At 44.7% G+C, this 27,701-nt stretch overlaps 1 protein-coding gene across 1 annotated transcript; it reads right to left on the bottom strand.

Annotated features, from left to right (window-relative positions):
- Positions 1–5,923: 5,923 nt before the first annotated feature.
- On the bottom strand, positions 5,924–27,685 carry ZNF839 (zinc finger protein 839). The gene is made up of 8 exons (XM_023628429.2): positions 27,351–27,685; positions 21,608–22,492; positions 14,060–14,293; positions 11,512–11,604; positions 10,611–10,760; positions 8,045–8,185; positions 7,762–7,891; positions 5,924–6,949 (listed from the first exon to the last, which is right to left on the bottom strand). Exons 1-8 carry the CDS (start codon positions 27,633–27,635, stop codon positions 6,054–6,056), a joined length of 2,814 nt encoding a protein of 937 aa, XP_023484197.1. The 5' UTR covers positions 27,636–27,685; the 3' UTR covers positions 5,924–6,053.
- Positions 27,686–27,701: the final 16 nt, after the last annotated feature.

Raw genomic sequence — 27,701 nt, 5'->3', positions numbered from 1 at the left:
CAGAGAGGATTTAATACCTATCCTTTTCAAGCTATTCCAAAACATTAGGGAGGATGGAACACTTCCTAACACATTCTATGAGGCCAACATCACGCTGATACCAAAGCCAGACAAGGATGCCACAAAAAAAGAGAACTACAGACCAATATCACTGATGAACATAGATGCAAAAATTCTAAACAAAATTTTGGCCACCAGAATTCAGCAATTCATCAAAAGGATCATACATCATGATCAAGTGGGATTCATACCAGGGACACAGGGATGGTTCAACATCCGCAAATCAATCAACGTGATACACCACATCAACAAACTGAGGAATAAAAACCACATGCTCATCTCAATAGATGCAGAGAAAGCATTTGACAAGATCCAACAGCGATTTATGATAAAAACTCTGAACAAAATGGGCATAGAAGGGAACTCCCTCAACATAATAAAGGCCATACACGACAAACCCATAACCCCAACATCATACTCAATGGACAAAAACTGAGTGCCATCCCCCTGAAATCAGGAACGAGACAAGGATGCCCTCTATCACCACTCTTATTTAACATAGTACTGGAGGTCCTGGCCTGAGCAAACAGGCAAGAAAAAGGAATAAAAGGAATCCAAATAGGGAGGGAAGAAGTGAAACTCTCGCTGTTTGCAGACGACATGATCTTATATATAGAAAACCCCAAAGAATCCATTGGAAAACTCTTAGAAGTAATCAACAACTACAGCAAAGTTGCAGGGTATAAAATCAATTTGCATAAATCAGTAGCATTTCTATATTCTAACAACTAACCAACAGAAAAAGAACTCAAGAACACAATACCATTCACAATCGCAACAAAAAGAATAAAATACCTCGGGGTAAATTTAACTAAGGAAGTGAAGGACCTATATAATGAAAATTGCAAGGCCTTTCTGAAAGAATTGGATGACGACATAAGGAGATGGAAAGACATTCCATGTACATGGATTGGAAGAATAAACATAGTTAAAATGTCCGTTCTACCTAAAGCAATCTACAGATTCAACGCTATCCCAATCAGAATCCCAATGACATTCTTTACAGAATTAGAACAAAGAATTCTAAAATTCATATGGGGCAACAAAAGACCCGAATTGCTAAAGCAATCCTGAGAAAAAAGAACAAAACGGGAGGCATCACAATCCCTGACTTCAAAACTTACTACAAAGCTACAGTAATCAAAACAGCATGGTACTGGTACAAAAACAGGTGCACAGATCAACGGAACAGAATTGAAAGGCCAGAAATAAAACCACACATCTATGGACAGCTTATCTTCGACAAAGGAGCTGAGTGCGTACAATGGAGAAAAGAAAGTCTTTTCAACAAATGGTGCTGCGAAAACTGGAAAGCCATATGTAAAAGAATGAAAATTGACCATTCTTTTTCACCATTCACCAAAATAAACTCAAAATGGATCCAAGACCTAAAGGTGAGACCTGAAACCATAAGGCTTCTAGAAGAAAATATAGGCAGTACACTCTTTGACATCAGTATTAAAAGGACCTTTTCGGACACCATGTCTTCTCAGAGAAGGGAAACAATAGAAAGAATAAACAAATGGGACTTCATCAGACTAAAGAGCTTCTTCAAGGCAAATGAAAACAGGATTGAAACCAAACAACAACCCACTAACTGGAAAACAATATTTGCAAGTCATATATCTGACAAAGGCTTAATATCCATAATATATAAAGAACTCTCACAACTCAACAACAAAAAATCAAACAACCTGATCCAAAAATGGGCTGGAGACATGAACAGACATTTCTCCAAAGAAGATACATGGATGCCCAATAGGCACATGAAAAGATGCTCATCATCGCTGATCATCAGGGAAATGCAAATCAAAACTACACTAAGATATCACCTTACACCCATTAAAATGACAAAAATATCTAAATCTAATAGTAACAAATGTTGGAGAGGTTGTGGAGAGAATGGAACCCTCATACACTGCTGGTGGGAATGCAAACTAGTGCAGCCATTATGGAAAACATTATGGAGATTCCTCAAAAAATTAAAAATAGAACTACCATACGATCTAGCCATTCCACTACTGGGTATCTATCCAAAGAGCTTGAAGTCAGCAATTCCAAAAGTCCTATGCACCCCAATGTTCATTGCAGCATTATTTACAATAGCCAAGACATGGAACCAACCTAAGTGCCCATCAACAGATGAATGGATAAAGAAGTTGTGGTATATGTATACAATGGAATACTACTCAGCTACAAAACAGAACAAAATCATCCCTTTTGCAATAACATGGGTGAACCTTGAGGGTATTATGTTAAGTGAAATAAGCCAGTTAGAGAAGGATAATCTCTGTATGACTCCACTCATATGAGGAATTTAAAAATGTGGACAAAGAGAACAGATTAGTGGCTACCAGGGGAAAGGTGGGGTGGGGGGTGGGCTCAAAGAATGAAATGGTGCACCTACAACACGAATGACAAACATTAATGTACAGCTGAAATCACACAAGATTGTAACCTATTATTAACTCAATAAAAAAAAAAAAAAAAGTAGCCCATCAGATGTCTTGCAGTCTGGGAACTGCCTGGTTAGCACTTGGCAGAAATGGTGTCCTGCTACGTGCTCCCCTGCTCGTTTAGGAAGCAGACTGTTGCCATGAGCTGCAGATGGGCAGGACAGAGCCCCAGGAGCAGGAGGTCCATCGGCAGGCAGTTTTGTGTTTGGGGGGGGGTGGGGTACGAAAAGAATAAATGCTCTTCAGGGGAGACACTGAAGGATTTCTAGGCCTTTCTAGGACATTTCACGTGTGCTGGATGCCTCATCCCCTGGACACCCACGTTGCCCAGGAGAACTAATGGAAAGAATCAATACTGCTAAGGACAAATGGAAGAAAAAGAGGTAAGTCATGAACAAGTTACCCAGTGGCACTAGCCCAGAGATCCCTCATAGAATGGAAGACGTATCAAATTAATGGAAGAGATCTCTTCCACTCTATCTGGAATTTAGGTATTTCTAAATTTCTACCTAGGAACAATGAAGCCATCAGAGAACCAATATCGGATTTCTAAACAGTCGACTGATCACACAATTATCTCCTCTGCCTCCAAAATTCTTGCCAAATAGAAAAGGAATATAAAAAGGTAGACATCCACAAAAACAAAGAGAAGGGGATTGGGGAACGGTTTTGCAATGAATGCACAATTGGTACATTTAATTAAAACTAAAATATCTATCTGTAACTCCAGGAAACACTAAAGCTTACACAAAAGCACGAAAGTAATCACTACGCACCACACACAGCTCAGCTGGGAACGGTATTTGCTTGTCATAAAAAATGTGACCCAGCAGTTATCAGCCATTCATGCTGGTCACCAAATATTGCTATACATCAAGAAATGACAGTATAAGCTTGTTATTTAGTGATGTCGACTGAAACACCAAGAGAGACCGCTAAAAGACCTAAAGGTGGTTACCGCAAGAAGAGGATGGGGAGAAAAGAAATGGTAATTATGTGATGTGATGGAGGTGTTAGCTAACCCTGCGTGGTAATCACAGGGCAACTATAGTAAGTGTATCAAATCACACAAAAGAGGAAGTGAGGGGCTGCTTTCTTTTTTAAACAATAAGTCTTAGAGAACTGACATTTTACATGCACGTATAATTCTGTTAAGAATAAAAACCAAATAGCAAAAAAAGAAAGAGAACTGCTAAGCAAATGAAAAAAACCAAGGCAGTTCTCTCTAGGAAAAACAAAAGCTTACAAGAAAGAACATGTCATCACAGTACACCACAAGGTTCAGCAATGACAATCTTTATGCTTTGGTGTAAGCACTGAGCACGGACTTAATACCAACTCCCGATGGAAGGACACTAAAGTGGGGAGCCATGTCCCCATGTCGCACAATGGTTGGCCCATGGACAACATCTAATATGAAGAAGTCAAGAAAGTAGTGAGAGAGACATGATTCAGACACGTAGAGGTAAACAACTAAAAAGAAGAAAGTAACCGCCTCAGCTGAGGGGAGCTGAGGGCTGGGGCTAGGCCTGCTATGGCTCATCAGAGGCCCTTCAGCAGCGTTAGACATTCTTAACTATGTGCATATTATTCCCTGGGTGAAAATAAAAATTTATCTTAAAATGTGGGCCTCAGAGGGCATTAAAGACCACCTCTCCCATGGCCTGTCTCTTCCCGTTCAGCTCTCCGCACTCCTGAGATCACTGGGGAGGCGGAAAAGGATGAAACTGGTGCCTCAGGAGCCTGACCAGGGATGCAGCTGTGGGGCCCCTTGTGCCTTCCAGGGAACACAGAAACAACGGAGTTTTCTTCCATCACATGTAGTAGTAATTAACGATGGTTGAACATGGACTAAGCACCAGGAATGGCAAAAAATGCCGTAAGCACATGTCCTCGTTGAAGGCCAGCCACAGTGGCCACCCCAAGGGAGTCACTCGGGTGGAAATTTGTCCCCATGCCTGTGCTCTGATGCCTCTTTGCTCTTGCTCCTAATCTGAGTATCTCAAATTATAAATATTATGTAGACAAAAGAAAGTTCTTGATGAGAAAAGGAAATTTCCATTTGTTTTCTACGTAATAAGGTTATGCCTGTCAATGTATTGCTGTGATGTGGGAACTGTGCTATAAATCTGTCTCTATTTGGGGACCCTGCGAACACTGTCCTGGTAGATACAGCACAGGTTCCCCAAGCACAGGTCTGTCAGTCCTCATTGCTGCTGTCAATTCCGTGCCTGGCACCCAGCAGGCCCTCAACAAGCACATGTTGAATTAATGAGTGTGCTGCCATCAGAGCCACCTGTGTTTTCAACTCTGTACAGTGGACGAGGATATTTTTTTATTCCATCAGTTAAATTCACTATTCATTTATAGTAGCACATACACAATGGTGAAATTAAGATATGTTGGGCTATTCAATAGAGTCCTATAAACAGAAAATAAATGCATATTTGACAGGGCCTCAGTCTAGACCATTGTCAGATTTGACCCAGCTTGTTGTGTTAGTTGCCCAGTGGGGGCTATGAACGATCCTCAGACAGGAGGCTCTGTCCACATTCCAGGATCCAAGGGTGGGACTCACTCCAAACTCCCAAGAAGTGCCCCCGAGTCCACAGGACGCACCACAGCCTGACCCTCAAGCCTGACTCTCCTAGGCAGAGTTCTTGTTCACTGCTGGCCATTCCATCCTGCCAGGACACCTGGCCTTCTGCTCCCATTGAGCCTGCTTTGAGCTCAAGTGAGAGGACAGGGAAATGCCCCCAGTCATCAAAAGGGCTGTAGGAAATGCTGGCCCCCAGGAAGAAAGCCCGCCCCTCCACAGCAGGCCCCAGAAGGAGCACAGCACCAGGGTGGGGTGCAGCCCATGATCCCATCTCTGCCTGCTCGGGGTCTCTCCTGACAGTCTCTGCCAGCAGGGGGAGACGACAGCTGTGCCCTTCTGATGCTCTTGTCTGAGTATAGACAAATGATCCTTCCTTTCCCTCCCCGTAACACAGCCAAGGAAATCATTCAAAAGAGACCTTGATAAGTGACTTTATAAGTGAGACATCAAAGGACTGGGGCTCTAACCTCACCTGGGACCTATCTTCATGCCTCACTTCTCTCATCCAAAAAATGCAAGTGGAAACAATTTTCTTTCCTACACCCCAATAAAATGTCCAGAATGGCTAGCATATCTATCTATTTTATTGAGCCCAGATATGGTGAAAAAGCAGCATATCACCGAGGAGAGAAGGGCATAGTTTTGGGGAGAAGGAAGCAGGGCAGACAGTCAGGAAATGGTGTAGTGGTATTAACTGTGATGCTCAAAAGCTTCTAAGGGTTAGCTGTATCAGAGGAATTCATTATCCCAGGTAACCTATCTGCCATTATCACGGTGAGTAAGATACAGAAAAAGGTAGACGGTGACGTAGAAAGACATTATTCTTTATAAATAGAACATTCGTGTCAGTATTCACATTAGAAAAATATACATTACTTGAAATAGACCTTCTTTGGATAAAATACATACAAATCTAGGACTGCGGTTCTGACTCCACTTCACTGTGATGGCTCTTCCTCCACGGTTTCTAGAGGAACCCCTTCTGGTGGGCCCGTCTGCAGGGCAGGCCCCTCTGCATCAGTCACTATGACAATGTCCTCCACCCCAGACACTATGGAACCTGGATGGGACAAGATAAGCCCGTCGGGAGTCTGAATAAATATCTGCTCCTGTCCCTGAGGCAACAACTCATGGCACCCGCTGGTAATTTCAAAAGCCATGGCTTCACCGACAGCAACAATGCTCTCCAGTTCTCTCTGGTCAGCATGCACCTCGGTCCCGCAAGGGAACTGATCCAAGTCCCCCGCATGGCTTCTGAGACCCCCTACAGTAGACAGCGATCCATCCTGGCTAGCCTGAGGCCCCGGCTCGGACACTACAGTACTGTAGGCACAGTCTATTGGAACAACGTCCATGGACAAAACTTTCTCCAGCGGAGTGGCTGCAACCTCCGTAAGCAGGACGTTGCCGGGGCTGGACTGTTGACTATTCAGGTGGGAGTCAGGCATCTCACAGAGGCTTCCTGCCTCAACTCTTCCAGACCCACCAGGCATCACGGATTCCCCTCCTCCAGCAGATATCAAGGTACTACAGTGACCCTGGTTCCTCAGGCTGTCCCCAGCGTTCTGGTCTGAAGAGTGTTCCTGAGCATTCTCTTCGGGGAATGCTGCCACCTGTTCCTGGGTCAGTATCCCAGGCTCTCCTAACTGAGTGCAAAGACCCGGCCCACTCACACCCTGATACAAGAGAGCAGGGTCTGCAGGCCCACTCCTAGCTTCTAGGGCTTTCAGCTGCTGCCCTGCATGGGCTATGCTTCCATGGTTAGGAGAAACTGGCATCGCATGGTTGTCTTCAGAAAGGTGAGAGGCATTCCCATTTACTTGAGAGGCAAGACCTAAACAGTTTGGAAGAACAAGAGGTCACACGTGTGCTGTGTTATGGCCTACTCACCGTACTCACTATCCAAAACAAGCTGTCCAAATTAATTTTCTTCCAAAAAAAAAATTTTAAAAACTCTCCTTGGTACTTGGGATTGGTACCTTCCAAGTAGGAATGAAGGTAAAAAAGGAAATATAGACTCGTTAGGCAAGGGGAGCTGTGTTCCAAACAGGTGTCAGGGAGTTTTCCTTGCTCTCATTGAATAAATTTGCCTTCCCCTACAGCAGAATTTAGTAGTATGTTCTAAAATGGAGAATGCCTCCTTAAATTGGAGGCCTTATGATCAGACTGGGTATCAAGCGGCCTTGATAAGATTTGAGAAAGTTGTGTAATTATTCTTAGCATGCCATACGTTCAGTGGCTAGGTGATAGGTTCCGGCTAGAGCCATAATAAAAGCCAGAATGTGTCTTGTTGTCAAATGTTAACTCGCAGCTGGCACTTAGAGCCAAGTCTCATGAAAACCAAGCCAGAGACATGGCGTGTTCTTGGGACCTGTCCCTGCTCTCAGGTCTGCTCAACTTCTCGGGACCCTCCTTGGAGCAATCCATTCACCAGCACGAGGTGGCTCTTCATTTCAATAAGGCACCTGAGAAAGCCTCAAAGACCTCAAGACTCATGGGGAATGAACATGGAATGATGGAACATTGGGAGGTTGGGACAAATCTCTTGAGAAACCAGAGGGCCCTCTTAAATGTGGCCCCAGGGACACCCAATCCTGAAGAGCAGGCCTCTGAGCCACAGGGCACACAGCACGAAGAGCGTTTTACCCTCACTGGCAGCTGGAGCACAAAAGGCCAGGTTCTGCTGGCCTCCACTGTCAGCAAAGGGCTCCACGGTGTCCTGGGGTGGAGTTTCTCTTCTGGTCCTTTTCACTGAGGCTGGCCCCTCTTCTGCAGTCTATGAAGAGAAGACCCCATCAGCTAAGACTAGGAAGAAATAGGCAAACTTGCACCTCTTCTCCCTGAAGGATAGTGTTGTGAATTGAAGTCAAACTGCAATAATTCAACATTGAACAGACAGTACCTGGCACCTCCTTCAAACCATGCCCACCTCATTTTCCCTCTTCTGTCGGCTAGCTTCCTCTAGCTCCTCCCCATCCGTCTCTTGGCTGGTGCACATGGCTGGAATGCAATCTGTGTGTATTTCCTTTTTCCTCAGGAATTCATCTGTAATTCCTAATGACTCAGCAACCTGAGAAGAAAGGGGCCAATAGACAAAAGCTTCACTCAAAACACACACGAGTTAGAAGCATGTCAACACATAAGAATTAAAGGACTGAGTGAATCTATGAAATCACTTTGTACAGTGATGGGCCATCTAAACAATAAGGAAAATGAAGATAAGTACTTGCATAAAGTTAGATGGAATAGCTGATAATAAAATAGATCATTATCAGAACCTGAAGGGTCTCTGTTAGCACAGTTTAGAAGAGGACACTAACAGTGTTTTTTAGGGAGCCAGCCCCAGGGCCAAGTGGTTAAGTTCACGTGCTCTGCTTCAGTGGCCCAGGGTTTCACCAGTTCAAATCCTGGGCGAGAACATGGCACTGCTCATCAGGCTATGCTGAGGCAGCATCCCACATGCCACAACTAGAAGGACCTACAACTAAAAATATACAACTATGTGCCGGGGGGCTTTGGGAGAAAAAGGAAAAATAAAATCTTAAAAAAAAAGTTTTAAAAAAAATCTGTAACACTCTTTAGTGCCAGCACACACTTAATAATGTTAGTCTGATATCAACGTAACTTTCTTGCCCATTGTTCCTCCTTTTTTGAATTTTCACTGGTACCTTCAGAAAAGTAACCCTGCCTATTCCAGAACCAGATCTCCTTTCCCAGTTGGTGGAAAGGGCAGGGGTGTGAGAGCCTGAGAGCCAGCTGGACCCCGGCTTCTCTGCTCACCACCTGGGTGACCTTGGCAGCCATCTATCTCCCGAGCCTCAGTTTCTTTCTCACATGAGGGAGACCACAGCCACCTTGAAGGGATTTTGTGAAGATGAGATTAGATTCCATGTGAAAGGCCTGTGTAGAGCAGCAGATGTAGGTCATTACTGACAGATATCGTCATTTATACAGGACATCATGAAGAGAACACACAGAGCGTGGGGGTGGGGCAGGAAGGGAGGGCAGCAGATCTGGGTTAGAGTACAGAATGGGGGCAGCAAGTTTGGCGCCTACCAACCTGACAGTGTCCCTTGCAAACTGAGCCACTGTCCTTGCTCCTAAGAGGCTGTGGCACAGCCTGAGCTGCCTACAAAGACAGGTCCCAGTGGGCATGCACAGTGTTCATACACATCCAGTCCACTTCATGACAGGATGATGCTCACACTTGTTTAACTTAAAGTTTAAAAAACGTACCAGTGACTACTTCCAACTGGGGCATCTATATGAGGCTTAGCAAAAAATCCATTATATTTTTACAACAGGTAATTTAAGAAAATAAAATATAAAAGTTTATTAGGTTATATTAATTATTGAATTCGGATAAAACTAATGATGATGACCCAAAAAACCCCCCAAAAATCAAGAACAAAATATCCCATGTATTGGGGCTGGCCCTGTAGCCAAGTGGTTAAGTTTGCATGCTCTGCTACAGTGGCCAAGGGTTCCCCAGTTCAGATCCTGGGCACAGACCTACACACCACTCACTGAGCCATGCTGTGGCAGCATCCCACATAGAAGAACTAGAATGACGTACAACTAGGATATACAACTATGTACTGGGGCTTTGGAGAGACAAAAAAAATCCCATGTATTATATTATAGTGTGGATTAAGACTTCTTGCTACAGAAGTAACATACTCCGTAAAATGCTAATCTTTCTAATAACAGATAGCCAGATCCATCATCAGTTTAATAAAATGTTAAGAGCAGTTAAAGGCAACACAGTCCAAGTATACTTCTTTGTTGTACGAGTAATTTTTCTTAATATACAAGGTACTATTTAAAACCATGACACTGTGGGAGCCAGGGAGGACAATCCATTCAGTGCTCTCCTTTCACAGAGGAGGAGGCTGAGACCCAGGGGGCACAGGGACTTTACTGGAGTCAGTGAGATGCTCACCGGCCCGGGCGGTGGGGATGAGGGTCAGAGTCTCCAGGCTGGGCACAGTGAGAGGCCCCTGAATGACCTGACCATGTGGCGCATGCCATGCCCAGCAAAGGGTTTTATCCAAAATAAGTAAAATCACATCAGTTCAAAACGTATTTTTACCAAGAACTCAATATACCTAAAGGCAATTTGATGATGATATTGAAATGAGAATTTTTTCAAAGCAACCACAAACAATAACTATTGATCCCTGTGTAACCTATCCCCAAAAACCTACGTAAAGAAGAAAACAACACACCCTCTTAACTGTGGTATTAGCTGTGACCAAGAGTGAGTGGGAGGATTTTGATGTTTCTAATTTTCGTTGTCTTATCTGCATTTCTGCGTTTCCTAAACAAGCATTTATTGCTTTTATATTAAGAAAAAAATTTTTCACTTGATGAGAAAAAGAGGTAAAAAGAAGTTGGCTATGAAGATATCATTACTAAAAAATCCTCCCTTTTAAATGAACAGCCTTCTTTTGGCTAACTCTAAGAGCAAAACTTTTTCCATGTGAGATTATTACCTTATCGTTTTTTATTTCCAGGGGCTCCTGAGAACATGGACTAGAACTACGGAGGTAATCTTGACACATTTTCTTCACCATTCTATGTAACTCTTCAAATTCCTTATACACGGCTGGGAAAAAAGGCTTTGCTAGATGACCTGTTTCAACCTGAGTAAAGATAAAGATGACAAAAATGTTTGAACCTGAGGCAATGATAGGGGAAACACGGAAAGATACTTAAAGGAGAGAAGGATACAACTTCCTCAAGTCTACAGGGGCCTGTCAAAGTGGCAGATGTTTCCTTCGCTCCCCAGTAAGAGCCTACACGTACACAGCGCTGTGCTCGGGGAGACACCAGAATGGGCCTGGGGAGAAGCAGAGCAGACAACAAACTGCCCCCAGGGTGAGAGCCACGAGAGGACCGTGGCTGGGGGAGCAGGTCAGGAAGGCAGGAAGGGCGTGCTCCCAGAGCCTACAGATGGGAAGAGGGCCAGGCCTTCACTCTTCTGGGCAGCCGTGCTGGCGCCGCCTGGAAATGGGCACAGGTGGCCTAGGCTGCATGTCAGAACAGGCTCGTCAGGAAGCAGAGCCCAGAGTGGAAGAGGCCAGCGAGGACAGGTGGGCGCCAGGGAGAAAGGTGAAAAGGGCTGTGGGCTGACCGTGGTTTGCTGCTACCACTTTTGCACCTCCCATGCAAAGTTAAATTAAAACAGTGAAGGCAGTCCATGAGCAGCCTGCGTGAGAGCCCTGGCCATGCAGGCACCGGCCCCTCTGCCAGGCACCCGGGCAGCAGCAGCAGACTCCCTGTCCTGGAGGAAGGAAACGATTCCAAACGACCTGACTCTAAAATAGGTATGAAGGATGCCTTTCTAAACAACTTCAGGTCACCCTTCACTTGTTTAGACACACTAAGACTCACCTTCATCAGAAGAAATTCGTACACGGTCACAACCTGAGCCAGGTGAGGCAGAGCCAACTCCACTAGATCGTCCCGGTCACACTGGTGGAGAAACTACCAGAAGAAAGCGTATGACATCTTTGAAAGCCCCACAAGAACTTTCTAGTAGCCAACAAGTTCGTGCAACAAAGAACATAAAAGACAGAAAGTTCCCAAAAATCCCAGATTAAGGAGCTCTAAACTATATACATTCTGCTTTATTAAATATCTCACTTGTTCACTCATTAGCAAAGTACTACGATCAATTCTGGATTTATAGTCTGACTCCCTGTGACAGCACTGTGCGCAGGGTGCCAGGCCCCGCGTAAGGACACAGCGATGGGGAAATGAGTTCCTTCCTCTCTAGGTCTCCCCAACAGTGCCAGAGTCAGAACTGCAGACAAGCCCCGAGGCAGCCTATGGTCAGGAGACCACTGCTAAAGTACATGCAGGAGAAGACAGATGAGGACCCAAGTGACAACAGGGGTGGGTGGGTGTGTGGGGAAGGAGAGATGTAGGGAGGGCACAGTCCTCAGGACATGGGGAGGAGTGAGTAAAGGGGAAAGAGGAGTCATGGATACCTCTGGGCTCCCAGCTGAGCACCCAGGCAGACCCCTGACAAGGTAGGAGTGGTACAGGAAGCCAGCTTGTGGGCTCTGCTAGGACATGGAAGCTGATGGGTTTACAGGACACACAGGTGGGGATGTTTGAAATCAGAGCTCCGAACTCAGTAGAGGTCTGAACAGGAAGTAAAGATGTGGGAGTCAGCACAGGGAAGATGGTTTGAGAAGCCAGAAGGATGGTTGAGGTCACCCAGGGAGGCAATTAACGTAGGGGGGAAAGCTGAGAAGTCTTAGAGACAGAAAGTCTTATGAGGCTCAGGGAGGTCACAAGCTTTAGGCTTTGGAAGATCAATCAATTAGGAGCTGCAAAGGACTGGAAGGGGGTTCAGAGGAGAGCCACAGACAGTCATAAAACAGTCAGAAAAGCCAAAGGAAAACCTTCTCATTTGGAAGAAAAAATGTTTAATTATGACTTTCAAAAGCCCTTAGAGAAAAATGACCAGCTCGTTTCCAGTACTCCAGGAGCTGTGGGAGGTTGGAATGTGGGATATTATCTCACATGACCTGGCCTAAGTTCTGCGCAAGCGTCACAACAGCTGGCAGGGTGTTTCCTCAATTCTCAGCTTCACATTCACGTCCGCCTGGCAGTTCTTTTGCCAACTGGTTTGGCTGTCATCTTTCCCCAGAGCGGGGGCCATGTCTATCTTGTGCACACTGTCCCCTCCACACCCAGGACAGGGCCTGATACCTGATGGGCATCCAGTTAATGTGTAAAATTAATGCCCATTTCTGGGGGGATTCTCATCTCTAATTGTTGACAGCAGTCCTCAATTCCCTGTGTGACGGACGTGGCATTGTAAATCAAGTTGATGGTATCATCACGTTAGAGTCGCAGGTGCACAGAGCTGATGGCGCCTCACTGATCTCAGAAGCCCTATCACATGCTCCTACATAGGAGACAGCAAACATCCTGGATTCGAATTCTGGATCTGCCAGCTCTCTGTGGTGGAGTGACCTTGTGCACGTTATATAGCCTCTCTGAGTTTCAGGTTCCTCATCTATTAAGTCGAGATAATCAAGGAATGAAGTGTAAGTGGAACTTAGCACAGAGGCACAGGGGTTAGTGTAGCTGAGTCACCATGCAGAAAGTACTCAATAGATGGTGGCTATTTTGAATGTTAATGAATGAATCAAATCAAGGACGACCTTACCTCCTACTCCTAAAAATCAGTCATCCAGGATTCATCAACAAGCCCCAACGGGAGTAAAGCTAATTCATATCAGGGTTTAAATTTCCTGCTAGAACACGTAACCTTATGAAGCATTCTAGGAAAACCACTTCCCCTCTGAAAACCACTCCTTCCCCTTGTGTGTAGGAGTTTGGAGGCCCTGAGCCCCCTGATGGCCACTCTTTTCAGGACCAGTTGTCTCACTTATCTTGTGCTCGCTCTTGCTATGTTTCACTTATTTTCGTTGTTATTCACCTGGCCATTACCAGGAAAATAAATACATCCTAGCCAAAGACAATTTGGATAAGTTTAGGGTTCCACTTTTCCAAGTCAATTCCATTAAATTCACTAAGCCTACTGTCAATGATTGGAATGGGGACTTCAGGGTTCAAAACCTGAAATGTGCTTTTGTACCTTGAAACTTTTTACCAAAAAAATAGAAAACCATTTCTGTTGTTTTCTAAACTGCTTCCATGAAAACACAGGTTATAATTATTCCAAAGCTTCTAAAGGTGAGCAGCTCTGCTATACCTAAGGCCTTCTGGTCATTTCAAACAGGGAAACCTAGGAATTCTTCAGATAATACTCTCCTTGAATTTATTATATACTTCATCCCATTATATTTCAGGTGAACTATTGAGTCAATCTGGGTATTTGGGTTCAGAAACTTAACAGTGAATTGCCACATATCATGCCAAAGAAACAGGTTTCAAGAACAGGGTTCTAAAAGTGACGCACCTCCTTGAGCCTGGCTCTCCTCCTCGCCGTGCTCTGCACACCTGCTGCACCAGTTCCCATGCGCGGGTGAGCCGCTCTGCTCTGCTCGGCGACAGCAGTGCTGGACTCTGCAGGGGGGATGGAGTAGCCACTTTTTCTAGGTCCTGGATGTCTCTCTGATCCCAAAAGGGCTGAATAATTTCCATTTTCTGGTTCAGACACCAAGGCCTCTTCAACTTCTACAGACTGACCATTCTAGACAGTGTTGCACACCCAAAACAAAAATAAAATAATTATGCTTTATATACCCTAATGAAAACCTTAAGGCAGGAAAATCTCAAGTCAAAAGCAAGGAACTTGCTAAATTATTCTTCTTTGCCTAATGAAGACACATTAACTATAATCAATGCACTTTAAACTTTCCCAACAAAGTACCCCTTTTTTTTAATTTAATTTATTTATGGGTTTTTTTTTTTTTTGAGGAAGATTAGCCCTGAGCTAACTGCTGCCAATCCTCCTCGTTTTTGCTGAGGAAGGCTGGCCCTGAGCTAACATCCGTGCCCATCTTCCTCTACTTTATATGTGGGACGCCTACCACAGCATGGTGTGCCATGTGGTGCCATGTCCGCACCCAAGATCTGAACCGGTGAACCCCAGGCCGCCAAAGCGGAACATGTGAACTTACCCGCTGCGCCACCAGGCTGGCCCCAAAGCACCCCTTTAAAACACCAGATGGGGCTGGCCCCGTGGCCGAGTGGTTAAGTTCACGCGCTCTGCTGCAGGTGGCCCAGTGTTTCGTTGGTTCGAATCCTGGGCGTGGACATGGCACTGCTCATCAAACCACGCTGAGGCAGCATCCCACATGCCACAACTAGAAGGACCCACAACCAAGAATATACAACTATGTACCAGGGGGCTTTGGGGAGAAAAAGGAAAAAACAAAATCTTTAAAAAAAAAAAACACCACCAGATGAATAAGGCAAGTCAGTAAATCTGGGCTGACAAACCATAACCCTGGGGTGCTGCCCAAAATGAAACAAGAAATTTCTCTGACATCACTGTCATATTAAAAATTGACCTGGGAGTGACATCAGCATCATGGCAGAGTAAGCGCTCCCCTTAGTCTTTCCCCACTAAAACACAAGGAAAATGACATTCATAAACCAACAGAGGACATTCACACAACAGACATCTGAGGGATCCACACAGCCATACTTCTGAAAGTTTGGGTACTGGATTCCCCCAAGAGGGAGTTGAAGGAGGTACGTGGATCTCCTCTCCCTCCACAGTGCAGGGATGTTTTTGCTCTGAGTTGCCTCCCAGCCCACAGGAACGCTCCACACTGAGGCAGCTAAGCAATGGCGGGGGCACCCTCACCAAGACGAGTAGCCCAGGCAGGCAGCCAGTGAGTGCAGAGTGCGAGGGCAGCCGGAAGGAAGGTGTCCCCTCGCCCCCATCAGCACAGCCAGTCGGCCAGGGCAGGAGATGCCCGCCAGAGTGCCTGCGCCCATGTGTGTAAAGTAGCAGCAGCCAGAAGCAGAGAGCCCTATCCGCACAGCTTCCAGGATGGGCACAACTGCCAGGGGGCGTGGGTGTGCTCAGAAAACAGAACTCCTGCCCCCCTCAGTGGTGGCTGGTGGAATTTGCGACCAGATACTACCACTACATAATCTTAAACTACACCTTACAGAACTAGAGAAAGAACAAAGCCCAAAGTCAGCAAAGAAGGGAAAAAATAAAACTTAGAGCAGAAATAACTGAACTAGAAACCAAAAAAACAGTAGAAAGGATCAGTGAAACTAAGAGCTGGTTCTTTCAGAAGATAAACAAAATTGACAGACCCTTAGGCAGACTCACTAAGAAAAAAAAAGAGAGAAGGCGCAAATAAATAAAATTAGAAATGAAAGAGGAGAAATTACAATGGATACCACAGAAATACAAAAGATTATAAGAGAACACTATGAAAAACTATACGCCAACAAATTGGACAACCTAGAAGAAATGGATAAGTTCTTAGACTCATACAACCTCCCAAAAATGAATCTAGAAGAAATAGAAAATCTGAATAGACCAATGACAAGTAGAGATTGAAACAGTAATTAAAGACCTCCCAAAATAAAAGTCCACCACCAGATGGCTTCTTTGGAGAATTCTTTTTTTTTTTTTTCTATTGAATTAATGACAGGTTACAATCTTGTGAAATTTCAGTTGTACATTATTGTTTGTCAGTCGTGTTGTAGGTGCACCTCTTTGGAGAATTCTACCAAACATTCAAAGAAGATTTAATAACTATCCTTCTGAAACTATTCCAAAAAATTGAAGACGATGGAACAATTCCTAACTCATTCTACGAGGCCAACATCACTCTGATACCAAAACCAGACAAGGACAACACAAAGAAGGAAAATTACAGGCCAGTACTGCTGATGAACATAAATGTAAAAATCCTCAACAAAATTTTGGCAAACTGGGGCCGGCCCGGTGGTGCAGCAGTTAAGTGCGTAAGTTCCACTTCAGCGCCCCAGGGTTTGCCAGTTTGGATCCCAGGTGCGGACATGGCACCACTGCTTGGCGCACCATCCTGTGGTAGGCGTCCCATGTATAAAGTAGAGGAAGATGGGCACAGATGTTAGCTCAGGGCCAGTCTTCCTCAGCGAAAAGAGGAGGATTGGCAGCAGTTAGCTCAGGGCTAATCTTCCTCAAAAAAAAGAATTAAAAAAAATTTTGGCAAACTGATACAATATTACATTAAAAGGATCATATACCACAATCAAGTGAGATTTACACCAGGGATGCAGGGATGGTTCAACATCTGCAAATCAATCAGTGTGATACACCACGTTAATAAAATGATAAATAAAAACCACGTGATCATCTCAATAGATGCAGAGAAAACATTTGACAAGATCCAGCATCCATTTATGATAAAAAATCTCACAATGGGTATAGAAGGAAAGTATCTCAACATAATAAAGGCCATATATGATAAACACAAAGCCAACATCATACTCAGCGGGGAAAAACTGAAAGCCATCCCTCTGAGAACAGGAACAAGACAAGGGTGCTCACTCTCACCACTCTTATTCAACATAGTACTGGAGGTTTTGGCCAGAGCAATTAGGCAAGAAAAAGAAATAAAAGGTATCCAAATTGGCAAAGAAGAAGTGAAACTCATGCTGTTTGCAGATGACATGATTTTCTATATAGAAAATCCTAAGGAATCCATTGGAAAACTATTAGAAATAATCAACAACTACAGCAAAGTTGCCGGGTACAAAATCAACTTACAAAAACCAGTTGCATTTCTATACTGTAATAATGAACTAACAGAAAGAGAACTCAAGAATACAAAACCATTTACAATCACAAGAAAAAGAATAAAATATCTAGGAATAAATTTAACCAAGGAGGTGAAAGACCTATACAATGAAACTATAAGACATTATTGAAAGAAATCAAGGATGACATAAAAATGGAAAGATATTCCATGTACACGGATTGGAAGAATAAACATAGTTAAAATGTCCATATTACCTAAACAATCTACAGGTTCAATGCAATCCTAATCAGAATCCCAATGACATTCTTCATGGAAATAGAACAAAGAATCCTAAAATTCATATGAGGCAACAAAAGACCCCAAATAGCTAAAGCAATCCTGAGAAAAAACGAACAAAGCTGGAAGCATCACAATCCCTCTCTTCAAAATATACTACAAAGCTACAGTAATCAAAACCCCGTGGTCCTGGTACAAAAACAGATGCACAGATCAATAGAACAGAACTGAAAGCCCAGAAATAAAACCACACATCTACAGACTGCTAATCTTCAACAAAGAAGCCAAGAACATACAATGGAGAAAAGAAAATCTCTTCAGTAAACGGTGTTGGGAAAACTGGACAGCCACATGCAAAAGAATGAAAGTAGACCATTATCTTACACCATGCACAAAAATTAACTCAAAATGGATTAAAGACTTGCAGGTAATATGTGAAGCCATAAAACTTCTGGAAGAAAATACAGGCAACACAATCTGTGACATTGGTCTTAGAGGGATCTTTTTGAATACCATGTCTACTCGGACATGAGAAACAAAAGAAAAAATAAACAAATGGGACTACATCAGACTAAAAAGCTTCTGCAAGGCAAAGGAAACCAGGAACAAAAGGAAAAGACAACCCAGCAATTGGGAGAAAATATTTGCAAATCATATATCCAACAAGGAGCTAATCTCCAAAATATATAAAGAATTCACACAACTCAAACAAAAAAGCAACCAACCCGATCAAATGAGCAGAGGATATGAACAGACATTTTTCCAAAGAAGATATACAGATGGCTAACAGGCACATGAAAAGATATTCAATATCACTAATCATTAGGGAAATGCAAATCAAAACTACAATGAGATATCACCTTACACTCGTTAGAATGGCGATAATTAACAAGACAAAAAAATAAATGTTGGAGAGGATGTGGAGAAAGGGGAACCGTCATACACGGCTGGTGGGAATGCAAACTGGTGCAGCCACTGTGGAAAACAGCACGGAGATTTCTCAAAAAATTAAAAATACAAATACTATATGATCCAGCTATCTCACTACTGCGTATTTATCCAAAGAACTTGAAATCAACAATTCAAAGAGACTCATGCACCCCCATGTTCATTGCAGCACTATTGATAATAGCCAAGATGTGGAAGCAACCCAAGTGCCCATCGACTGATCAATGGATAGAAAAGATGTGGTCTGTATATACAACAGAATACTACTCAGCCATAAAAAAAAGACAAAATCGTCCCATTTGCAAAAAGATGGATGGACCTTGAGGGTATTATGTCAAGCAAAACAAGCCAGACAGAGAAAGACAAACACCACATGATTTTACTCATATGTAGAAGATAAACAAATACATGGACAAAGATAACAGATTAGTGGTTACCAGAGAGGAAGGGGGTTAGGGAGTGGGCATAAGGCGTAAAGGGGCACATATATGATGACTGACAAATAATAATGTACAACTTAAATTTCACAGTGTTATAAACCATTATGACCTCAATAAAATAATTAAATATATATATTTCTTAATAAAGATTTTTAAAAATTGACCTGAATTTTGTTAATTCATAACTTTCCCATGACTTTTGAAAAGTTTTATTTTTATTGGATATATTTCAAATACCATAAAATTTACTCTTTGAAAATATACAATTCAGTAGATTTTAGTAGTATATCCAAAAGTTGCGTAACCATCACCACTATCTAATTCCAGAACATTTTCATCACCCCAAAAATAAACCCTGGACCCATTAGCATCACTCATTCCTCCCTCCCACCAGGCCCTAGAAGCCACTAACCTAATTTCTGTCTCCATAGATTTGCATGGCTTTTTGAAGAGAATTCTGGATCTGACATTGTCTAGTTATTTCCTTATTCCCTGCCAATTCTCTCATTTGAAAAGAGGAATAATAAGAAGAAAATAGGAATAATAATAATAAAACAATAATATAACAATCTCCCAGGACTGTTGGAAGGTTAAATGAACTAATACAAGGAAAACGAGCACAAAACATGTCTTCTTAACTCTTAAAGAATTTTCCCTTCAAATCTTCATTACAATGGAAGCTTCAAGAGGAATGCCAGGTCTATCTGTGGCTTTATACCATGTGGCCCTCTACAGCATACTCGGGAAAGGAGGGGAGAGACACGGATCTGCATGTCCCTCTAACCCAGCGGTCGGAGGGAGCTAGCCCCAGGAACCCACAGCCTCACAGGCAATCTGGACAGCCACCATTCCCAAGGCCAGGTGCCTATAATCAGGAAGTCAAATATTTAGAAGTTGCTTTTGCTCTGGTGTAGGATTTCATTATTGAAAGACACAGAAAGTGCCAGTTAGCCTGGTCATCCTGACACAGTCGCAAGTGTGCCTCCTGTCCCTTGGAATTACTAAAAATGCCCTTTCACTCTCAAAATGTCCTGGTTTAGACGATAAACTACCTGTCACCCTGGTCCTACTACAACTTAAGAAAAGTAGACAGGTTTCTCAAAAGTTAGGGTTTTACCAGCTGTGAGAGGCGCAGAACCTCCTCTAAGAGGCAGCCGGGTCTAGAGCATGGGCTTTGACATCAGAAGACCTGGGGCTAATTCCCAGCCTGGACGGAGTCCTAGATGTGCCTCAACAGGGATGCTCATCATCCCTTCTGAGCCCCAAGTGTCTCATCTCAGGCAGAAACTCTTGCACCCGCTTTTCAGGGCTCTCACAGGATTGAGGAAATGTATGTGAGGCTCCTGCCCAAAGCAGGCATGCAATAAACGGTGTTACTATTATTGAAGCTAAAGCTACAGAGCGAGATATTTTTGAACCCTAACACAGGGTTGTCCCATGGTTCTAGCACTTGACCTCAGTACAGATCTCCTGGGCCCAGACAGTGTCTGTTCGGGTCCCAAGGAGCTGATCTGTAAGCCAAAGCTGCTGCCAGCCTCACCCCTCCTTCAGGAACCCCAGTCAGACGGCAGTGAACGAGGTGGCCAGAGCAGGTAGGCACTCGGTTTTCAACACCTTCCAAGTCACTAAAGTCAAAAACTCCCATCAAGTAGTCATATGGATTCCAATGCTGGCTTCTCTATTTAACATTTGAAAAACTACAAATTAACATAAATATAACTACCTAGTCGGAAGCACAGACACAAATAACAGCCAATGAAAGTCAAAGGAAAAGGAAGAAGGGAGGTTGAAGCAAAGTGTGATGAAGGCAACCCCAGGGCCTGCCGTGGGTTAAAGTCATCCAGCTGATGTTCTTAAAATAAAATAATTGTACAGGGCACACAAATGCACACGACACATTCAGTAACTTAAAATTTCAGTCAATAAATCTTGACATGGTGATGCAAACTCAAACTGACTTATATCTGCTTTGTTTGATTGCAAGTTTTAGAAGAGGCAAGCGAGGAGGAAGACGCCAAGCAGTGTATTAAAGCTGACACTCCAGGGCCAGCCCTGTGGCTGAGTGGTTAAGTTCGCGCACTCCGTTTCAGTGGCCCAGGGTTTTGCTGGTTCAAATCCTGGGGGCAGACATGCCACCGCTCATCAAGCCATGCTGAGGTGGCATCCCACATGCCACAACTAGAAGGACCCACAACTAAAAATATACAACTATGTACTGGGGGGCTTTGGGGAGAAAAAGGAAAAATAAGATCTTTAAAAAAAAAAAAAATCTGACACTCCAGGAAGCAGCCTTGTGGACCGCTATCCCCCATTTGGACCTTTCCCAAGATCTGCTGCTACCGCAGAATCAGCTGAGTGCTCTGCGATTAGTTCTACTGACCAAATCTAAAGAACTGGCAGCTGCCATTGAACACATTCAGTAAAGCATCGTACACCAGACAGAAAACACACATCTCCTCGCTTATCTGGCAGCAGTGCAGACAATGGCAGGGGAGCTTGGATCCCCCATTATGATGATTCTGTTTCTGCTTGAGCCTTTGCCTGAAGCCCCATCAGACACCATAAAGATTAATTTAAGGATGATGGGGCAGGAATAAGGACACTGTCACGAGACAGAAACATTACCTGCAGGCCACCCCGTGCTGACCGGGCCCCTTCCTCACTTAGAAGAGCTGGCGTGGACAGCTCCAGGGACGCCAGGCTAGTGGTCCTGCTCTCCTCGCGGCCCTGGATCATGTTCCCATTGGCTTTCTCAGACAGCAACATCTCAGGTTCCAGCTGGCCATGGCCAGGATTGAGTTTAAAATGCCGGGCCAGTCCTCCCTTTCCTATGTATGATTTTTCACATGTCTGACACTTAAAAGTTTTGGGCCTCAGAGAGCAGCTCGACAAGTCAAAGAGCGCCTGCTTTTCCCTCTGGTCTTCATCTTCTTCCACACTCAGTTCTGAATAATCATCAGAATCTGATGGGTGACCGTCAGCCAAATCCTCTGTTTTTATGAATTTATAATCTTTAGCTTTATACTTGGGAGGTCGAGATATCCGTCCAGAACGTGTTTTCACTTTTAAAGATTTTTTTAGTTTCTCAGTGTGTTTTGTATGAAAGTTGGAAATAAATAAATTTGCTGAACTGGTGGAAACAGATGTTATTGCTGGTGGGTCAGAGGCTGAGGAAGGGGCCAACGTGGTGCCCTGTCCACTCAGAGCCTTGGGGGCCATGACTCTCCTCGTAGGGCCTGGCCGGAGGGCCGGGAGTGGTCTCTGTACAAACACCTGAACAGGAGGCTGAGGTGAGTGACTCAGGAAACATGGCTGTGGCCCGGTGCTCAGGAGGGGCTGTGATCTGAGCATTTGAGGACTGGCGATGCTGAGCCCCAATACGCTGGAGTGCCTTCTGAGTGGCTGGCTCAGCCTGGCTGTCCTGGGCTGGATGGTGGCCAGTGGGGGCATCGGCCTTTCCTGACCTTTTGTTTCTCCAGATGTTACCTTGACACAAATGGCTTCTAATTGCTTAAACACAGAAAGAGAAAAGAAGTATTATGCTATTAACATTTCTGCAATTTTACTCTCATCTTAAATCCACTATCAACATTCTTTTTCTAAATTATAAAATACATCTTACGCACAAAAAAGTCTATACAATGTTCTGTACTGTTTACAGCAGTGTTTCTCAACCTTTCTGACCAGACCACAGTGATGTATTTTATATCACATCCATATGCGAGTGTGGAAAATTTGCATATATAAATAAAATTAAAAGTTCATGAAACTACTAAGCATTCCTACATAAATACCTTCTGGTAATATCTATTCTACATCGCTTTTTAAAAAATACTAGTCACAATCCACTAAATTGATCTCATGACCCATTAAGAAATATCCTTCTTTATAGTTTTACCATATGTATATTTGGAGTTCCCAGTACTCTAAATTGGATTCAATTCAATATGTGGGCCCATTTTTTAATGAAATTCTGGAAGCCAAAAAAGCCATAGAGAACAATGTAACCCAGGTCCCTACCACTCACCTTAAGACATCCACTACCAGGACGCATGAACCCTCCGCTTTCTCCCAGTGTGCATGCACTTTTCTTTGCCCTATCCTGAATCTGCTGTTTATCGTTCTCACACGTTTTTTATATTACATATGTAGATATCTCTAAAAATATATAGTTCACTTTTGACATGTTCTTAACATTTCTATGAGTGAATATCATCTCCTGCAACTTAGTGGGGCTTTTTTGGGTTTCTTTACTTCCTATCTTGCTTGTGAAATAGATCCATTTTGAGATGTGTAGCTCTCGGGGGCTCATTTTCTCTGCGGTATGAGAACAACATTCTCCTGTTGATGGACAGGTGGTCTCCAAATCTACGCTCTTACGGTCTGCTCTGAACCTTCATGGATGTGTGTGTATACGTATGTTTCTCCAGGGCACGTACCTAAGGGCTGCATATATTGAACAACATTTTTTTTTTAACACCTAACAAAATTTTAAATGCATGTGCTTTTTGACCTAGCAATTCCACTTCTTGGAATCCATAAGAAATACAGGCATAGGCACAAAGATGTGTGTCTAGAAGGTTCAAAGCAGCACCATCTGTAACAACAAAGCACCCACCAAACAGAAGGGCTGCTGGCAACAACGCTCCACAAATAGCTACTGAGCAGTGACCATGTGCCAGAGACAATGTCAGAGGTGTTAGGGATACATACAGCTGTCATGGGCTCAGGGAACGGACAAGGTTCTTGCCTTCACAGAGCAGAAATAATGAGCATCTTTCTCCAAGGAAAAAAGAAAGACAAACTTCATTATCCAGAACAGGCTTTCTCAACCTCAGCACAACTGACATTTTGGATTAACAATACTTTATTGTGGCAGCTGTCCTGTGCACTGTAGGATGTTGAACAGCATTCCTGCCTCTACCTACTAGATGCCACTAGCGCCCCCCAAGTTGTGACAATCAAAAATGTCTCCAGACTGCCAAAATCGCTGCCAGCTGATAACCCCTGATTTGGGGCCACCAACAGGCCCTCTTTAGACTCAACCCTCTACCAAGTGGAAGGCCAATAAAAACCTCCCCCAGGACAGAATGCAAACCCTCACTGAAATCAAGCTGGAGTCTGTATGAATGTAAATGGAGTCTGCATGTGTGTTACACACCTAATACAAGTAGCAGAGACAATTCAACACATTGCTTTATGAGGAAGTGTACAGGACTGGTGCCAGCGTCCCATGAGTTGCCAATTCCTGGGCTACTTGTGAATCAAATGACAATTAAATTTACTTTGCACATCTTTTAAGAATTGTTTCTGTTTTAGGGGTCTGGCCCAAGGCTGAGTGGTTAAGTTCTTAAACTCTGCTTTGGTGGCCTAGGGTTTCATCGGTTCGGATCCTGGGCACAGACCTAGCACCACTCATCAGGCCATGCTGAGGCGGCATCCCACACAGCACAACTAGAAGGACCTGCAACTAGAATATACAACTATGTACTGGGGGCCTTTGGGGAGAAGGAAAAAAAAAAAAAAGACTGGCAACAGATGTTAGCTCAGATGCCAATCTTTAAAAAAAAAAAAAGAATTGTATTGGTTTCATTTTACTACCAGTCACTTAGGATGTTTTTCTAAGCTCTTGGGATATTTCCAGATAATGCCATTACACACATGCACACCAAATCCTATTGTTTTAGGATTACCACAGTGGCAAAACTTGTCTAATTTTTTAATCTGCTATCCAGACTAGTTTACCATGCAAGTATTATACTTGATACTTTTTTATATTTATTTTCATTCAGCAAACTTCTACTAAGTATCTCTGTATTATGCTTGATACTTCCATATATGTTTATTTCACTCAGCAAACTTTTACTAAGCATCTCTGGGTGCCAATGTATAAAGGTAAGCCAAGTCCCAGCCTCAGCCTTCCGGAGGAGCGTGGTTTGCCCTGCCCTGCCTCAGTCACCTGCAGACCTGCTGAGTCAGGATCTCCTGCCCCCAAATCTGTACTTCCAAAAGCTCCGCTTGAAGATTCTGAAGGCAGACCAGGTTCCCTAAAGAACGCAGGCAGGAAAACAATGACACCACGGTACAACAGGTGCAATAAGAGAGGCAGGAGGTGTGAACAGCACAGAGATGCTAGGCTTCCCAGAAGAGGTGGTCTCTGTGGGGGGGCCTTGAAAGCTGAGTAGAACTTTTGCCAGGTGGAAAAAGTATTCTAGGTGTAAGGAAAAACATGTGTGAATGCACAGATGCATGAAAAAGGGCACGGTGTGAAGGAGGAGACTGGAAATGTTTCTGTGGGGCAGGAGCAAAGAGGATGTGGAGAGACAGGAGCCAAAATCTGACCGGTGGGAGAGAGTGTCCACTTGGTCTGTCTTCTGATCCACACCACTCTCCACAGAGAACAAGGCCTGGGTTCTCCAAATGCACACCCCACTCTACCCCCTTCTTATGTATTTTCAACTCTGACCCACCTTTCCAAATCTAGTTCAGAAGCCACCTCTTTAACAAAGTTGTTTCTGATCCCCTCAGCCAGAAATAACCTCTCCCTTTCTCCAAATGCATTTAGCTCTTTATCTGTATCTCTAGTTTTCTGACCTTGACTAGAAGTTCTCTGAGTCATGTTTTGCCTCCTCGGTTAGATCATAACCTCCATAGGGGCAAGGTACCCATCAGGTTTACTTCTATGGCCTCCACGGCACAGCTGGGGCTCAAAGAGTATTAGCTGAATAGACCACAAAATTACATTCTTGTGACTGCAGGTAGAATTTATATCATCTGAAATAGATTAGCTACTGAGTACAATCATGCTGCCTAATTCTGATTAAGTTTGCTTTCATTTTAGGGAAAATGTCATTTTTGGACTCTCCTAAGTTGCCACACTAAACCGAAAAAACTGTGGCCACATTCAACAGGCCCTGGAGTGCAGCCACACTTGGAGGACCCTGGTGAAGTGACTCAACCCTACCAAGCCTGTTCCTCATCTGTAAAATGCTGATACAAAGACTTTTGTGTGGCTGCTGAGAACTAAGCAGCCCAGCACACCGCTGGGCATGGAGTGGAGGCTCTGCAAACGGCAGTCACCCCCATCCTTCTGACTTCACAGACTTGAAGTGCACAGTTGTGCATCGCTTATGCAGCAGGCATTTGTTTCTTCAACAGATTATGAGCCAGAAAGTTCATCCAACAAGCCATTCCTCCTGCAAACAAGGAAACCAAAGCCCAAAGAGATTGAGCTACCCAAGGTCACGCCTCTAGGCAGTATGGTGTTTGGGCAGAATCATACTCGTCTTCTCAAACTTTAGTGAGACAACCAACTGGGTACAACTCTAAGCAGCCAAAATCACTGAGTTAAAAAAACAAAAACAAAAAACAGTGAAAATTGTTGATTCTATTGTCTTTCTATTTCTTCTAATGGAAGAAGCATCTCTATGGCAATTTAGGAGAAGCATCATCTCATTTACAACCCAAGTGCTGAAAGAGGATGTGATTTTACAGGTGATGTGAAGGACCTCTGGCTTCAGGTGCTACACTGGACCCCCTGGGCTTGGACGACCATGTTCTAGTTCCAACTTCCCTAGCAGCCAAGAGCTGTGTGACCCGGGAGATAATGCCACCGAGAAAGGATGTTTTGTGGTACACAAAGTGCTTTCACATATTTCATTGATTGAGTGTGTGTCAGGCACTGGGCTGGGCACGGGGGTTACGAATCCACGCACCACCACTTAGGGTGGTAGTCCTGCATCAAACTACTATAATGTACTTAATTCTGTCCTTAGTCCGGGCCGTGGCACTTGCAGCACTTTCCACCTGAAAAGTTCTCTACGTTGGGTCCTTTTAATCCGTTCAGGTCTCAGCTCTAGCGTCAGGCCTAAAAAGCACTCCTCTACAGCGGCCCCTTGTCACTGGCAGAACCTGCCTTATGTTCTTGTTCATTGACTGTGTTCAGGGTTGCACCACCTGCACCTAAGGCAGCGCCTGGAACACAGTACGTGCCCAATGAACGCGGGAGGAATGGACAAAAGCCCGTAAGGGGAGCTAGGCGGCACGGAGGAGCCCTGGGCAGGCCTGTGAAGGCAGACAAGGCATCGGGACGTCCGGGGCAGAGGGCCCAGCGTGGGCAACGGTTCCTAGAGCGCGGCGACTCGGAGGAGCTGAAAACGCCGGGGCGGTGACAGGTGGGGGTGCCCTGCCGTCCCTATGGAGCTGAGTGTGGGGACGCCCTGAGTTTCAACGCGGGCGGATCCTGGCCTCTCCCGCCAGGCAGCTCCAAGGCCGAAAAGCTGAAGCGGGGGCGCGGCCCCGGCCTGCCGCCGCGAGGCCTAGGCTCCCGCGGGGCCTCGGTTTCCCCACGCCCCTCCCGGCGCCTCACCTTGGGCGGCAGCAGGCGCTGCGGGCGCGGGGGCCCGGCGCTGGGGCCCCGTTGCAGGGCTGCCTGCTGGGCCGCGTCCCGCAGCCGCCGCGCCGCGTCCTGCAGCACGAAGGGCGGCGGCGGCTCGGCGGGCGGCTGCGCCTTCGTCACCTGCTCCAGCACCCGCCGCAGCTGCTCGGGGCCCAGCGGGGCCACGCGCGCGGCGCTGCCGATCTGGCCCGGGGGAGCCCGGCCGCCGCCGCCGCCCTCGCTGCCGTCCTCAGCCTCCGGCTCCGCGTCCGCCATGGCGGCCGAGACGGGGACTCGAACCCGGGGCGCCGAGCGACGGCGGCTCAAATGTGCGTCACCTGG

This window comes from Equus caballus, chromosome 24 (genome assembly GCF_041296265.1).
Source record: "Equus caballus isolate H_3958 breed thoroughbred chromosome 24, TB-T2T, whole genome shotgun sequence".
NCBI lineage: Eukaryota > Metazoa > Chordata > Mammalia > Perissodactyla > Equidae > Equus > Equus caballus.
Note: the sequence above shows the minus strand (reverse complement) of the source record. Positions and strands in the feature narration are given on the sequence as shown.